Raw genomic sequence first — 16,412 nt, 5'->3', positions numbered from 1 at the left:
TAGCAACTTATAAGTTTTGATGTTATACAGAAAATTTGAGAAAATATAAACTTCAAATCTGTGTCTATGCACCTTTAAAAAGCATTGGTAATTATAAAGCAGTTTTGTTGCACTCCTGACTGCAGTAAAATTTAAAATTAAAACCACAGAACACAAAAATTCATAAAGTGTTGGCACCATCAAGTGGTAATGAAATTGTGCAATATTTATAGTCCAATACTTCATAATTAAAACAGATGAAAGTATTTAAAATTCGCATTTTATCTGGAATTATTCCCTATTTATGCCAAAAAACTAGCTTAAATGTATATTTAGGAGATAAAATATATTTAAATAGCATATTTTCCTTTAGAGGACAAACACAGTTACCCACCAGAAAAATTCTACTCATCATTTTTTCTTTATTTTTATTCTTATTGGATGATTTGTAATTCTAACATATTTGTTGCACTCCTGACGAAAAGCATTGGGGCCTTTAAAGTAGAATTGTGAAGTGAAAATTACATAAGAACTTGTTCTGTTGTTTCAGTGAAGTTGAGACATAGAAATCTATTTTAATTGCCTGTAATTTTAGTGTGGATTGATAAATATGCGTTTGGTCATTTTTTTTTTAATTCACCCATATACCGATTAATTCAGCTATTTTAAGATAAACCAAATGCCGGGAAATTCAGTTATTTTAAAATAACCATTTAGCAATATGACTTAATGGTAGTTTATGTAATCATTCTGTTACGATTTTTTTAGAGATTTTTTTTACTCTTTACACACTATTAGTAAAATTTAAGGTCATAACATACTACAAATTCGGAAAAGGTGTCTACTTCCTCGAGTTTGGATTTTAATTTATTCGTTACTGATTAAATTTTATCTATTTTGGCGGATTTCATTTTTCTGCATTGAATTTCCATATAGACACCAAAATGTAGATTTGTAATGAATGAAAAAATGGGGTTGATTTTGATAGGTAAATTTTAATATGATTTTGTCTGTTAGCAATAATAAAGCCTGTATAAACTGTTTAAAATTTTTTTTTTGACTTTTTTAGCATTCTTCATTCTTGAACATGATAAATTCGTATCTTATTTCTCTATTTCTAATTAAAACTAAAGCACACACACACACACACGGAATTAATAGTAGCATAAATTCAGATATAATAATCTCAGAATTATTATTTTTTCAACCGAGGAAGGCTACTAAGAAATAATGTATAGTGACGTCTCTAAACGAGTGAAAATTCTTGAATGGGACGTACAACACCATCAAACAAAATCGATAATTTAAGCAGGGGGTATAGTCTTGGCAAAAAAAACAACAACAAAAAAAAAAAAAAAAAAAAAAAAAAAAAAAAAACAAAAAACAGTTCTACCAATATATATGTACCCTGTAAACTAAGGAACGCTGTTTTTCTCTGTAGGAATTATTGGAATTAATACAAGTATAAGGTAAAATCATCGACCAATGTGGAAGAGATTTTACACGACACGATTAAACATGACAAGACACAGTCACTACAGGAAAATACATCTCTCGCTCTCTCTCTAGAGAATTTTAAAAAAAAAAATGGAACGTAAATAAAGCCTCTGTTTCTTAACAGTTCTTCAATATTGTCCAAATTTCAATAATTGCGAAAATTAAACGACAAATGTACATAATACTGGGATACGAAAAAACTGTTTTATACCCGCAATTAAAAGAAAGTATGTTGCAGTTTGCAGTATAATTTTAAAGGATGAAGATGCTACTTTCCGACTTCTTCAACTTTACAATGCATTTAGTCAACTAATCAATGCTATGATACTTACACAAAACTGAGATTGTCTTTGAGTCTTTGTTTGGTGCTGGTTGCGGAGTAAGGCTATTCTGTGATAAGCATTTGAAAAAAGCGCCATTGTCATCTCTGGAAACACTGTACGTTAAGCTTACGTTAAGAAAATTAGTACAATTCTCTGTCTTAATAACAACATTGTTTTTAAAATTTGAAGAGTATATCAATTCTTTTTCAGTTGAATTCCTTGGAACTTTCCAAATTTTAATACTCCCAGGTGGATTTCCGACACCAGCGCTGCATATGAAACGTATGGATTGATTTTCCTCAAGTTCATTGGAGTGTTCTACGATAAATTCGTCTGGTACAGTTGCTTCAGCTGTTTGACTAACAAAATTAAAAAAAAAAAAGATAATTAAGATAGTACGTTTGTATACTGCTATTAAAAGGATTTTGAATGGCGATCCACACACTGGTAACTAAAATTGACTTTAAAAAAAAGAAATTAACCAGTATCTAACAAAAGATAAAAGAGAAATCAAATGGAATTAACAGAAAAATTCAAGACAGGTCCAAAGTCTATGAATTTTAGTGTAATACCTTTAAGCGAAAGAACCTTCCCGATTCCGAAAGACTGTGAAAATAAATCTGGGAAACATTAATCATGTTCTCTAATTGAATCTAGTCAGATTTAAACATTGTTTTCTTGACTTTATGTCCCAGCCAGTTAAATATTTGTATGTGTTTTATATTTTGTCTGTTTTCGTCATTTATTTGATTAAATGGCATTTTCACTCATATAACGTTGTTTCTCTTTTTTTATAATATATATATATTCGATTTAGCAAAAAACGAGCTGCGAATTGCCAGTTTTTGATTTGAGTTGAACACAGCAAAATTTGTGGATATAAACAATAACAACTGATAACGCCTTTGTACAATACATGTTTGACTCTTTTTCCAAAAGAAAATATCAATCAACATTAAAGATTTATCATTTCCAAACCGTATTTTGTCTGATTTGAAATATTTTTCAGAGTCTACGGAAATTTACAATGTAAATTACGGGAATTTATAATTTGTAAATTTTAGTCATTGCTGTAATATTGAATCAAGAATATTGATTGATCTTTATTTGAAGTGGTAGGCATTTACTTAATAAAAAAAATATCCGTAGACTTTAAATTGCCTAGCTGAACTCGATAATTCTTTCAAGGCAGATACTCTGAACAAAAGTAATCAATTGATATCTTGCCTAGTTTGAAAGCTATGATATATGTAACTATGTATTTTGAAAAAAAAAATACAAAAACTGATGGCGTTGGTACTGTGGGAAAAACTACTTTAATAATACCCTTTTAAATTAATCCTGTGAAAAAATAATCCTACCTGAGATCTATGTATCTTAATTTCATTAATAATCAATTGACTAATAGTTTGTTTCTTACATCCAATTTGAGAATTTTTCACTCATATAGAGGCCATAAGCTATCGATGAAGGTCCACAAATCTTGACCTACCCTAACAAAAAAATACTATAGTTAACTATAGTTAACGATAGTGATAACTTTGACGCTATGAAAACTATAGTTAACTATATTGATAACTTTGACACTTTGATTTACTATAGTGATCATTATAACACTATAGTGATAACTATTAAAACTTTGATTTACTAAAGTGATCACCATGAAAATTTTGATTTACTATGGTGAAAATTTTGATTTACTATAGTGATCACTTTGAAAACTTTGATTTACTATAGTGATCACTATGAAATTATCGTGATCACTTTGATTCACTATAGTGATACATTTGACACTTTCATTTACTATAGTTAACTATAGTAAACTATAGTTCACTATAGTAGTTTTTGTTAGGGTATGCTTGGTGCCTACGGCCACAGCAGTGAAGCTTTGCCGTACCAACGCTTACTTGACACGGGACCTTTACATTTGTCATGTTCTTTATTTTGTATTCCTTTCATCCTGTAAATAAGTAAATTCAAAATTTAAAACATGACATGTCACATTGCTCTTAAGATTACCTTGGAATTTGACCGATGTTTGGTTTTGTTCATGTTCGATAGCATCATTTACATAATACTCTATCCAACATTGGTACAATCCTTCATCTCTACAGACAGCATTATTTAGAACCAATGTAGCTCTTGTGAGGTTTTCCTGTGGTGCTATAAGGTGTGCTCTGTTTTCTAGCGATTCCTTGAAGTCACGTTGAATACTTGGGTCTGGTCCGCCAGGAATCGAAAAATAAGCAACATCCACATAACCATTAGGACTTTGTTTTTGCCATTTGATTTTTCTATCTGAAATTTCCTCATTGTCCTCTCTAGAGTATCTACAAGGAAGTGTTATGTTTGTGTTCCTTTGTAACTTTACTCTAACTTCCAGTGGTGTCGATATTTTGAGCAAGCAAGCACCTAATATAAAATTAGATTTATCCTGCAGTCAATCACTCAAAAGATCCAAAATGTGAATCTATCGGAACATTCATTTTAATATGCAAATGAAAAGATAGAGCTTCCTTAAATAACACAATATGCATGCTCAATATATAAATTGTGGACGTGGATTTTTTTTTTTTTTTGGAATCACAAGATCGATTAAGATTTATTTTATAAAATGAAGCCAATTAATATCAAAGAAAAGGGATAATTATGTTACTAAATATGTAATTATACTAAGATAAATTCATTTAGTTCTGTATATTGTTCAATTATATATTTAAATATTTGTTTTAGGAAGGAAATCGTGAGAAAAGTGTATATAAAAAAAATTATATTATTTGACAAACACTTAGGAAATTTTGTTTTGAAAATCAGTAACACCATTTGAGTAAGAGAGGTGAAATCATGGATCGTTGAATAAAAGTGTACTGGATATTTTGACATCCCATGCATAAATGAAATACGAAAAGGATTAAAATAAAACCCTACCATTTGCCAGAAGAAGGATCAGAATAATAAGTTTTGTCATCTTTTGGGGGGTATCCAGATCGCTCAATCAGCACCTTTCTGTAGCTAATCAATATATATATATATATATATATATATATATATATATATATATATATATATATATATATATATATATATATATATATAATATAATATAATATAATATAATATATATATATATATATATATATATATAATATAATATAATATAATATAATATAATATAATATAATATAATATAATATAATATAATATAATGAAATTTTATTATTTTTATAGAGTATCCCACTAAACATATCTATTTCACTTGTGCTAGCAACACTGGGTATTTCAAGGAACACATGTGTTTTCTTGTAACATTAATATGATTTATTTAGAATGATCATGTTAGTATATAATTTCTATGTGATAATAAGATATCATGTCTAAGGATAACTAGCTTTAACTGGCTTAATTTTTTTTTTGGAAAAAAACAAAAACAAAAAACGGATGTCTCACGATTTCGCTCTGACCAACAAAATAGAAGAACTGGGTACGTTAAGTATAACAGAGCGGCCCTGTCTCCAAATTTGATTTCAGTTTTTTTACAAACATTCCTACGATGTGTCTTTTCAAAATCATTTTATTTTTTTTTAATTATCACAAACCGTTTTTCCATCAGAGAACTCGAAATATGGGGATTTTTCTTTATAAATTACAAATTTTGACGTGATAACGTCATCACGGCGTTACTGATTTTAACGTTACGTGAAAAGAATTCTGTAAATTCTCTGAACCGGAAACTATTTACTTTAACCTGCCTTATGTTCCAGAAAACAATTTTGAACTTTTTTTTTTCAATTCATCGTAATGTATCTTTGATAGCTGGAAGGAGTAAAATAATTTAAAGGAAATATAATTTTATTACAAACGATTTCATCAGACAAGTAATGAAGCTTGATTCATCCATACAAACGAGACAAGGTAGTACTTCTTTTAAAATTGTGCTTGTATCAAATTTATAATTTTTTTTTATGTAAAAATGTCCTAATGATTTCTTCAATCATTTTCCGCATTGTCTATGAAGTTACATTAGAATTTTTAAAGATACATGAATCAGTATTAAAAAGAAAATTGGAACGACCCATATAAAGTTGTCAAAATTGGATTTTTGGCAATGAAAAAGCCATCAACATCACTCCCCTTTTCCATTTTAACATATGGCAGCGCTATTAATTTCGTATTTTCTTCTCTCTCTCTCTTTTTTTTTTTTTTTTTTTTTGGATAAACGTATAAATTACTCACTATTACGGGGTTACGAGGTGTCTTAAACTGCGTTAAAAAATTTTCTCTGATGTTAGGATTTCTTTTATAGATCGTTATTTATTCATTCCAGTGGGTCCGCTTTACTGCACTGTTCATGTAAAATACCCTAACTAGGAACAATCCCCAATATACTTACACACAATCACTTTCTATGTTAAAACCAAAAGAGGAGACCGGTTATAAGAGTCCTGATTGATGAGGACATTCCAAGTTTTTTCTTTGTTTAGCGTCCATCCTAACCTATCTTCCTATCCGAGAAAACACACAAACCGAAAGGGGTAAAACGCAGCATTTTCAGAACAGTTCTAGAATTTCTTATTATCATTTGAGACCTCTCCTCGCCATAAAACTTAGTTAAACTACTAGTTTATTGAAATAAAAAAAATTAATACACCACTTAAAAAAGAGAGATGTCAATCCCAAAAGAGTAAAATGCATTTCAGAAATTCGTATTTGTTGATTTTGAGTTAACTTTGTGTTTGCGTTTCAAAGCTTTGTATTTGTCAATTTTAATTTGTGTTGTTTTTAATTTCATAACCTCAAAACCAATTCGTCCGCGTTCACTGCACATTAAAAAAAAGATTGGAATGGCCTTATCATAACTTGCGTTACAGACCTTGAAAAATTTTGCTTCAAATAAAACCCGTGAATCTCCGAAGGCTAAAAAAAAGGTGTGCGATTTGTTTAGATCAATTTTTCGATGAACAAAATATTTCATATAGCCAATGCTAATAATTTACTTTTAGAGACAAACACATTACTTTGCATGTACATACTCATTACTTGATTCACAAAATCGAAAATTATATGCCCTAATCTGCGTAGTGAATTCGACAGGAAATGCACACGAATTCTCGGGAAGGGATTCAGAAGCCTGTAGTACATTCTAACGGGCATAATTCCAAAACTAAAAGTTATAAGAATAAGGATATAATATTATATGTAGGATTTGCGTATAGAGTTTATCCGCATCAGCTATGAAAATATGCGCATGTCATCTTCAAAGCAATGCAGCATGAAACAGCAGACGCTTGCATTGATATCGATCAGTAAAAGATCGATCAACGGTCACAGTCCAGTGGGTAGCCAAAGGAAATTGGAAAGGGATGTATTTAGTTTTAAATCAAATTCTTGATATATATTTTTTTTAATTGGTACTCATTACAGTACAGTACATGTATAATTTGATTATCAGTAACCCCCCCCCCCCCATTCTATTTACATAGAGACAAAATACAAATAATTGAAATGCAGAATAACAGAACACTCGCATAGAAGAATCAAAATTCACTTTCACGTCCCTTTTTATAAGCTACACAGAGTTTTTATTTCTAGTTTAGTTTTCAAATTATACGAAATCTTATGTTATTGCAGCCCGGGGGACCGGGCTGCTCTATACATATAAGTTTAAGTGTTGGTATATGGGGATTGAGGTGGGAGAAGTTATTCAGAATTAAAGGTTTTCTAAACATTAAAAAGATTGTTAATCAGAATGTTCTTTCCCTTTATAAATTACGAGATACACAATATATTTACTTCCATAAAGTGAATCTGTAAAAATATATATGTTTTTCATATTTAATATATAAAGTTGCTTATCATTTACTATCGAAAAAACGACAGGTCCCTTTTTTTAGAACATCGAGTTTTACTTATCGCATAAAAACGTAAAAACGTATTTTACACAGTTCGTGTTTTATAATCTTAAAGTGAAAGACATTTTTGAAATTAAATAGGTGATGCATGTGTCTGGTTTCAAATTATATTTTATGTAGCCAACATTTTCTTGAGGAATTGATAAAGTTTAAAAGGGTATCGTTTTTGTTCGATTTTCATCCGACTATAAGTTTTCAAAATATCCTCTACTATCGTCTCCATCATTTAGACGCATGCCTTTTTCACACATATCGAAGCGGTTTGATGATCAAGACTCATTTCCATTGTTTACTTTATTTATTTCCCGGGCGACAATTGATGGTTACATCAATGTTTTCTTGTTTTGTTACTTGTGGGAACAATACGCAAAACACACCACAGTGCTTCTTTATATAGTTATCCTTGCCATTCCCGGATTATATCACATGCTTGATTATGTTTCTTTTTCATGTAAGTGTCTGATAAAAAAAATCTTTAAAAATATAACCTAACAAACTGCTGACACGAAATGCAAGACGATACATCACGTCATCTACTAGGACAAAAACTGCATTAAAATAGATAAAGATTTTCTTTAGAACTCCTCCCTATGTTTACATGTTACACAGCCGTAGGTAAGATACATGTATTTGATATAATCATTTCGGTGACAATGATAATTTTATCACTTCCTTTGGATACATTAACTCTCTGAGGCATTTCCTTGTGCATTTGTCCTTGTAGTAACGATAAAATACTCTTAATTTGTTGTTTTTTTTCTGGAACGGATTATCATCACAGACGGACGTTGAATCTTTAAAATTAAGCGATAATGTGCACCAGAGTTTTCACAGAGGTGATATTGGACAGGACGCTCCTCCAGCCCCGATGAACATCTATTGGAATACTAAACATATTTCCTATGAAATATATTACTATTATTTTATGGATAATCTGGATAAAATCCTTTTAAAAATACTGGCTTACTTCAAGATTAACAATAGTGTACATGTAGTTAATATGTACATTCGTTTTTTATACAGATAAATATCTATAGAGTAATCTTTTTTTTTTCTTTTTTTTTTCATTTCAAGACTTGGAATGCCTTAAAATGTATTAGGAAAACAATTTCTGAAAAAAAAATTAACGAGTTAAACCATCGATTATGGAGCGGAAAGGGGGTGTCTTAATTGTCCACAAGTAATGCAAGATCGTGTTTGTATTTCTTACAGAACTGCATGGGAACAGATAATTTTTATTTATAGACAATAAAAAAGGTTGATTGTATCATGTTTCACTTAAATTTTCATAGAAAATACCGAAAGCGTACACCACTGTATACGTTTTTTAAGCCTTATAAACTTGGTCAACATAATTATCTAAAATTCCTTGTAAATTATAAATTAAACCCAATTTTACTTGAAAACACTGATGTCAATATTCCGATCAGCATGATAAATGTATATATAATTAATAAGTGCATGTAAATACATGTAAGAACTTTTCCATTCCCAGCTGCTGACCTTCAATAAGTAAATGTAGGCCGGTGTAAAGACGAATAATGACCCCCATAGAATAATGACCGGGGGGTCATTTTTTAACGAAAAAAAATGACCCCCCAGCCGTAGAAAAAATTAATTTTTTGTAGAAAAAGAGCCCTAGGGGTCATATTTTTATATGTGCGTCCTATAAAAAATTGACCCCCGTTGGAAAATGACCCCTTTTCCAACAGATACACAATTTATAACAGGTAATTGACGTCAAGGTTTAATTCTTCTTTATGCCCTTTTTGATCAACACTGGACGAAAGCGCAATTAAAATGCAATAAAACAGCATTACATTTACATGCATGTTTCTATCTTTTAAGCCTTTTGTGTTCTCAGCGCATATTGAAAATCGCAAAATGGCTACTATTGGTTATAACTCTTAACGTAATCTCCCTTTATGACTGTCTTCCATCTGTTTCATATTTGGATATTTGACTGATTATAGACATTCATACATGTAGCTTAATAACAGACAAGCGGGATGTTCTAGCTTTTCAATAGTAAACATGTCTCTCAAAGTATTCAGCATGCCTTGAGTACGATCAACTTTATTTTTTAAAAAGCGAATGAAAAAAAAGTGAGTGAGATAGGTTTTCGGAAATAAATACGGGAAGTTATGCAATGTAATATTTATATATATATTTTTTAATGACATAAAAGGTGTGTAAATGAGGTAGAATATATCTCAAATGACATAATATCTCGTGCGAACGACATACTGTGGATATATAATTTTCCTAATGAAAAAAGGTGAAGATAACAAACAGTGATGATTTTAAAATATCCACAAACAAACAATACAATTCTGTTAACAGGGCATAAAAAAGGACCCCAGAAAATTGCAGAGGTAAGATCAGGTGCCTAGAAAGAGTAAGCATACCCGTCACGCCTGCCGTGAGCCCTATAAATAAGTCAGGGGACATTCCGTTGTCGAATTTAAGTATAGAAAAAAAGGCCAAACAATTGACCCAATTATAGGTTATATTTGTTGACAGGGTCATTGATACGACCATTGAAATTACGAAATGCTGACTTTAAACGAGGTTGTTGAAGCCCATGTAACATCAACTTACATGTATCTGTCAGTAGCCTGCCTCGATTAAAAATTAATCTTGTTCTTGTGTATCGAATAATTTGGTAGACGTTAACATCATATGCAAATGATAGCGGAATATTACTACATAAATAAGTAAAGTTGAAGATGGAAAAAGCTGAAGTCATCCCGCTTGTCAGACAATTTAGTTGTAAGTTGGTCTTTAGCGTCTATAGTCAGTAGGACGCACAAATATAAAGCAGACGTGGCAAACATAAAAAGGACATAAAATTTCTGCATGTCTGAAATATATACAATAGCATAATGTGCATTCAATTTTATTTATAAACAGTGGTCTATGGGAATTTCTTTTCAAATATATAGATGTAATAAAGAAGGATCCCAGTATAATGTACATATGTACATTCAAGTCTGTTAGCATGGTCGTCTGAGAATAGGATACACACATGTAAGAGGAATAATTTTCTTTAGAAATCCACTTTAAAACAGTGATACATGTACATTTGTCAAATAAATATGGAAAGATGTCAATACAGTGTTTATTGAAGTAGATAAATGTTTTTAATTTATCGTTGAAGACAGACCATTTAATTGACCGTCCAGGTGAATATAAGGATTTATTTTTCCTACATTGAACTAAATAGATTGAAAACAACTTTGAAAAGTTATTTCACCTGCATCCGAATTCCACTCAAGTTAACATAATATTCAGGCTCAAAGAATCGGAGAAGGGGGTGGGGAATTGCTCACCCCTCCTTTTTCTGAATGTAAATTTTAGCAATTTCTAGTTTGAAAATGTTCATTGAAAGTCTTGTAAACACACCCTCTTTTCATACAGAATAGTTAAAAAAATCTCTCCTACTTGAGTGGACATGAACATAACATTCAGGCACATAGAATCAGGGGTGGGGTAGAGTATCCTCCCCCTTCCATTTTCATGAACGCCATTTTTCATTTTTTCACTTCAAAATAATCATTGCAAGTCTTGTTGCGCTATCCAAAAATTTTTGATACAGTAGAGTAAAAGGAAATCCCCTTTACATCAATAGACTTTTTAAGGGGTCATCAAAGATATTTTTTGGGTAACTTGTCATTTCGCCTCTTATAATGCCCCATTTCCCCTTTCGATGCTTTGCCTGACATTTATTTTTTCTACATTGCACCAAAACTAGATTTCAAATTCAAAATTAATACTGGTTATGCTTATTATGTTAACTCTGTCAGTACGATGATTTTCACCATCGAAGGAAAAAAAAAAAAAAAAAAAAAAAAAAAAAACAATGTTCACCTCGCCCTTTGGGCTCGATAAATCTTTTAATTTTCTAGATTCTGAATCATCGCATTAATCTTAAAAACAGCAATAATTGTACAAAGTCATGAAATCAACATATCATCGATTTATTCCCAATTTAGCTCAGGTGAGCATTTTGGTCAGCAGGTCTCTTGGTTTATTATTTTTATTTTGCCCCCTAAAAATGTCAACTTTAATCCTCTTTAATCCACAAGGGGTCATTATGCTACGGGGGTCATTTTTCTTCACGTGGGGTATGCAGATTTTTAGGGTGATGACACTTTTTCTACGGGCAAAAGGGTCATTTTTCGACGTCGAATAATGACCCCCGGTCATTATTCTTTGGGGGTCATTATTTGTCTTTACACCGACAGTGGCAGATTTAGAAGTATTTTGTCAGATATAAAACACTTCCTGATTATGCAATAAAACACTAGAATCCTTTCTGACATAATTAATTTTGTCAAATAAAAATCTGCAACAATACAGTGACAAGGATAACAAGTTTTGAAAAGAAATGTTCAAATGGTGACTGCTGTACATGTAAGCCAAGCTTCCAATCTACCCCCCCCCCCCCCAAAAAAAAAGAAAAAAAAGAAAAAAAAAAGTTAGCTATTGTCTTATGACATTCAGAAATCCCAGACATATATAAATTGAAAACGAATAAAACATACTTAAAAAAAACTGATGATTTTCAATAAAAATGTTAAAAATAATCTTTTCTTGAAGTCAAATAAAGTCAATGTCCACTATGAAAGAGACGCGCGTTTTAATTGGAGGTACATTGTACATGCAGGATTAAATGTAAATTGATTGTCTGAACCATCCCAACTTATGTCGTTAAATTACTTTTTCACGCTGTAAATATTGATTGAATATTTATCATAGTTGCGAAGACTGAAGAAATTATTTTCAATTTCTTTTTTATTTTCAATATGATTGCTCTTTGTGACGTCATTTTTCTCAATGCATTGCGTCACTAAGTTACATGTAATGTCCCACAGTAAATTTCACTGAGAAAGGTTCATATGGTTTTCATTTGCATAAATAATTGTATTAAATTAATTTTTTTTCAAATGCAGAATTGAATTTAAAAGACAATAAAAAATTATAAAGCCTTCAGATATAGAATTAAACAATTCATTTCTTTAAAAATATAGATTTTATTGTGGAGAAAAGGTGACGTCTATCCAAAAATGCAGCATTTTTAACTTCAATTTTTTGTAAAAGCGGATGTGGCCGCACTTTTGTAAGGTTATTTTTTCTCTTTAATATTAAAAATCGTAGTGTATTTGTTCTTTCTGCAAAGTTTCGCATACATACTCGGATGCGGCCATATCGAAATATAGACTTGAAGAGGAGGAAAACGTCCAAAATAGGGGAATTCCGGAATATTAGACCGGTTTTGAACGTTATATAAATGAAAGGGCACGTGAGTTGAGAAAAATTTATTCCTATTTCACACACAGGGAAACCTTAACAGTTAATTGATACAATTGATAGAATGTAATCGTGCGTTTAATTTTTGCCGATTTTACAGGGCCGTAAATGGGTCTTAACGTACCCAGCTCTTTAGGACATGGCTTGAAAATTAAAATCCCCAGAACCGCAAAACCATGTCAATCATATTTGAAATTGAGGCATCCCTATATTGTGAGAGAGAGGGGGTAGCTTAAGGCTACAGTAGAGGGTTAAAATTTATCATGGGATTAAAGAGGGAAACTCTGTTAAAATTATCTAATGAAACAGGATCAAGGTGTCTCAACGAATCAGTTCATTTTAAATTTTTAACATTAAAATTTGGCCGAAAATGTCAAAAAGTTCTCCCCCGGATAATATGACGCGTATACATATGTTTACCTGAAATCTCACACAGATAAGCCTTATCCCTCTTTGGAACAGATTTTTGCCATTTTTATTTTTATCTCAGGAAAGAAGCAGAATAGCTATTTTGAAAAAAGAATAGCTAAATGTCCCAGTTCCTTTTGTTTAATATCGAAACTATCCGGCTTCAATGAACATGGAAGGTCTTTAGTGAAATAAAATTTTGAAAGGTTTCAAATGTATTTAACCAAAGAGAGATTCTTCAAAAATAATAAAAAGTCGACACATCTATATCATTGTCATTATCCATAGGTACTGAATTTGCAAGTAAATGTTACATATTTTTCACCCTTCACCCGGATAGGTCATTGTCTCCACCCAAAAGCAAAATGTATGCTGTCAATCTCACGATACATTATTCCTGCAAGCTTGGTCAAGGTAGAATTTGCAATTACTTAGCAATAGATCTGCTACAGAATCTCTAAATTGGCCATTCATACATAAAGTACAGGATCTGAAGCGGTATGGTAAACATTGGTAGACACATCATTTCTAAAGGTTTGGTCCATTTAGGACTTACAATAAATTGGAAATTGATATATTTTTTTAAAAGTCCGGCCTGAGATTAACGTTTGCTAGAATTAAATGGATCTGCTTCTTTCATATCCGGTGGTTTTCGTGATCAATCAAGGAAAGAACTCTTACACTTATGTCCAGCGTTTGTATCTCTATATGTGCCAGCACATTTATATCTATTTTCAAGAAGAGAGTAATAACTCTGTCTGAGAGTTAAAACTAAAAAAAAGAATTTCTAAGGTCTTTTATGGTGTGACCCATATCAATAACTTCTGGTTAGGATCATCAGGGTCAATTATATCTTTTCAAAAAAGGTCGAAGTGTTTTTCTTTGACAATCCTTTTAAAGACTGACATCGGTGTCAAATTTGACCCTTTCAACCCAATCTTCAATACTGAAATATGACCCATGGTCATCATCAATGGCGAATTGGAATTTTGTAAAACAAAATTCCGATCACCTCCTCAAAACTTTCTTTTCGGATCAGGCCACTTCTTTTCTTATATCATAATGAATCATTGTTTAAAGAAATAATCATCATGTTAACTGTTCTGTTTAATTGAACAGCACATACCGGTGCAATATCGAAAAGATAATAGTATGGCAAAATGTAATAAATCACGTCGTATTGGTACGATAAAATCTTTCAGAAAATTTTTAAAAAAAATTATTTTTGGCATAAATGTTGATTTCTTTGTTTTTCTGAAAAGAGTTTTGGGACAATGGGCTTTTCAAATGACCAAACAATAAAAAATTTAATCAAGTTTTTGTTCATTCACAAAGACTTTATTTCCTTCAAATTGATATTAAAAATGTCTGCACACATGAACAAGAAGGATAGGCATGTGAATACTAAGTATTACATGTAAATACGTGAATTCCTTTTAAAAATACACCAAAATCTGCAAAAATTGAATAGAAGAAAAGTAATGAAAAAATAATAATGCTAATTTGAAAAAATAAAACCCCCAAAAAGGGTTTTTACTTGTTATAAGTTAGATTTCAAAATATGACTAACCTGTTTATCTCTTTAAAACATAACAAGATGTCAAAATAAGGAAATAAACTATGGATTTCTTTTATCATGCAAATCTTTGCTAGGAAAACTGGATGATCGGGAAAATAAAATCTGATATGAACCAAAAGCTCATCTATTTCTGTATTACTAAGCTTTTTTTTCGGGGGTAAGGGGGGGGGGCGTAACGGTAGCTCAGTCGGTAGAAGCGCTCACTCCGTGATCGAAAGGTCGTGTGTTAGAATCACGACCACGACTGACCTAATTCGATAAAAAAAAAATTGGTAGCAACTGTTCCTTCGCACTTGTGTAAGCGCTCGGCACTTTGATTGATTGATATTGTGTAACGCCGAGTCGGCAATATTTCAGGCAAATATAGGCGGGTCGGCACTTTGAAGTGAAAGATGCGGGTCCTTCGGATGAGACCTTAAAAACTGAGGTCCCGTGTCACGGTAACCTTCACTGCTTGATGGCCCTGAGTGTCGAATAAAGGTCTAAATTTGAAGCCCTTCACCATTTTTCGGTGACGTCTCTATATGAATGAAACATTCTCGAGCGGGACGTAAAAGAACATACAATCCATCAGTCTTTTTGGGGGAGCCCTTAGGCCGGAATTAATAACTTAAATGAAAACCATGATTAATACCTAGATGACATATTGATCTGTTTGTTGACCAGGATACGGGAGAAGGTATGCCTCAAGAAGGTGGGTTTAACTGTTGTGGAACCAAGGGCCCATATGTCTTGGTCTTTGGGGGTTATTGCTTTGGTCTATTTGTAGGCTGTTGGAATCGGAAAATGGTTTGGAAAGGCTGATTTCACTGCGTTTAGTTAAAATTTGCCTAGCAATGGGTGATGGACAGCTGTTTATATTTGACCAACAATGAATTTCGGGGGTGGTTCTTGTGGTAATACATACGTTAATTCTGGTAGCAATATACCATTATCACCTGCAAATAGACTTTATGCCTCCCATTTGATTCGATACGCAAGAGCTTGCTCTACGTACGAACATTTTTTTAGAACGAGGCAAGCTTTTCACTATTAATAAGTTGATGAAACATCAAAATTTACAGCCTAGTTTAAAGTCAACATTTCGCATCTGATCCCACCTTTGATGTATTTAGAAGTCCATGTTTGTTCTGCTCCAAATTTGCATTGTTTCAATGGACATTTGAGCTTGGTTACTGTTCGTTAAACGTTATCATCATACATATATTTCAGTTCTATTGATATAACCAGCTCAGCTCAATTTGAAAGAGAACTTTTAGAATCAGAGAGTGTGAATTTTTATCAAAGGCTTGTTTTAGGTTATATTTTGGATTTTTCAGTTGTAATACTTTGTGAATGTGTCATAGAAAAATATTTTCTTTAAAAAAGTCAAAGAACCCTCGGGGTACGTTACACGGGGGGGGG

The 16,412-nt window shown here is 31.7% G+C and overlaps 1 protein-coding gene across 1 annotated transcript in view; it reads right to left on the bottom strand.

Annotated features, from left to right (window-relative positions):
- LOC133189859 (carcinoembryonic antigen-related cell adhesion molecule 6-like) overlaps positions 1-16,412 on the bottom strand; it is a 56,507-nt gene that overhangs the window by 4,961 nt on the left and 35,134 nt on the right. Inside the window, exons 2-3 of the mRNA XM_061325253.1 lie at positions 3,819-4,233; positions 1,809-2,150 (exon numbers count right to left, since the gene is read on the bottom strand). Coding sequence (XP_061181237.1) covers positions 1,809-2,150; positions 3,819-4,233 — 757 coding nt within the window. The remainder of the gene's footprint in view (positions 1-1,808; positions 2,151-3,818; positions 4,234-16,412) is intronic.

The sequence above is a fragment of the Saccostrea echinata genome, unplaced genomic scaffold (assembly GCF_033153115.1).
Source record: "Saccostrea echinata isolate AGI-Se365-2 ecotype Australia unplaced genomic scaffold, CSIRO_AGI_Sech_v1 ptg000020l, whole genome shotgun sequence".
NCBI lineage: Eukaryota > Metazoa > Mollusca > Bivalvia > Ostreida > Ostreidae > Saccostrea > Saccostrea echinata.
Note: the sequence above shows the minus strand (reverse complement) of the source record. Positions and strands in the feature narration are given on the sequence as shown.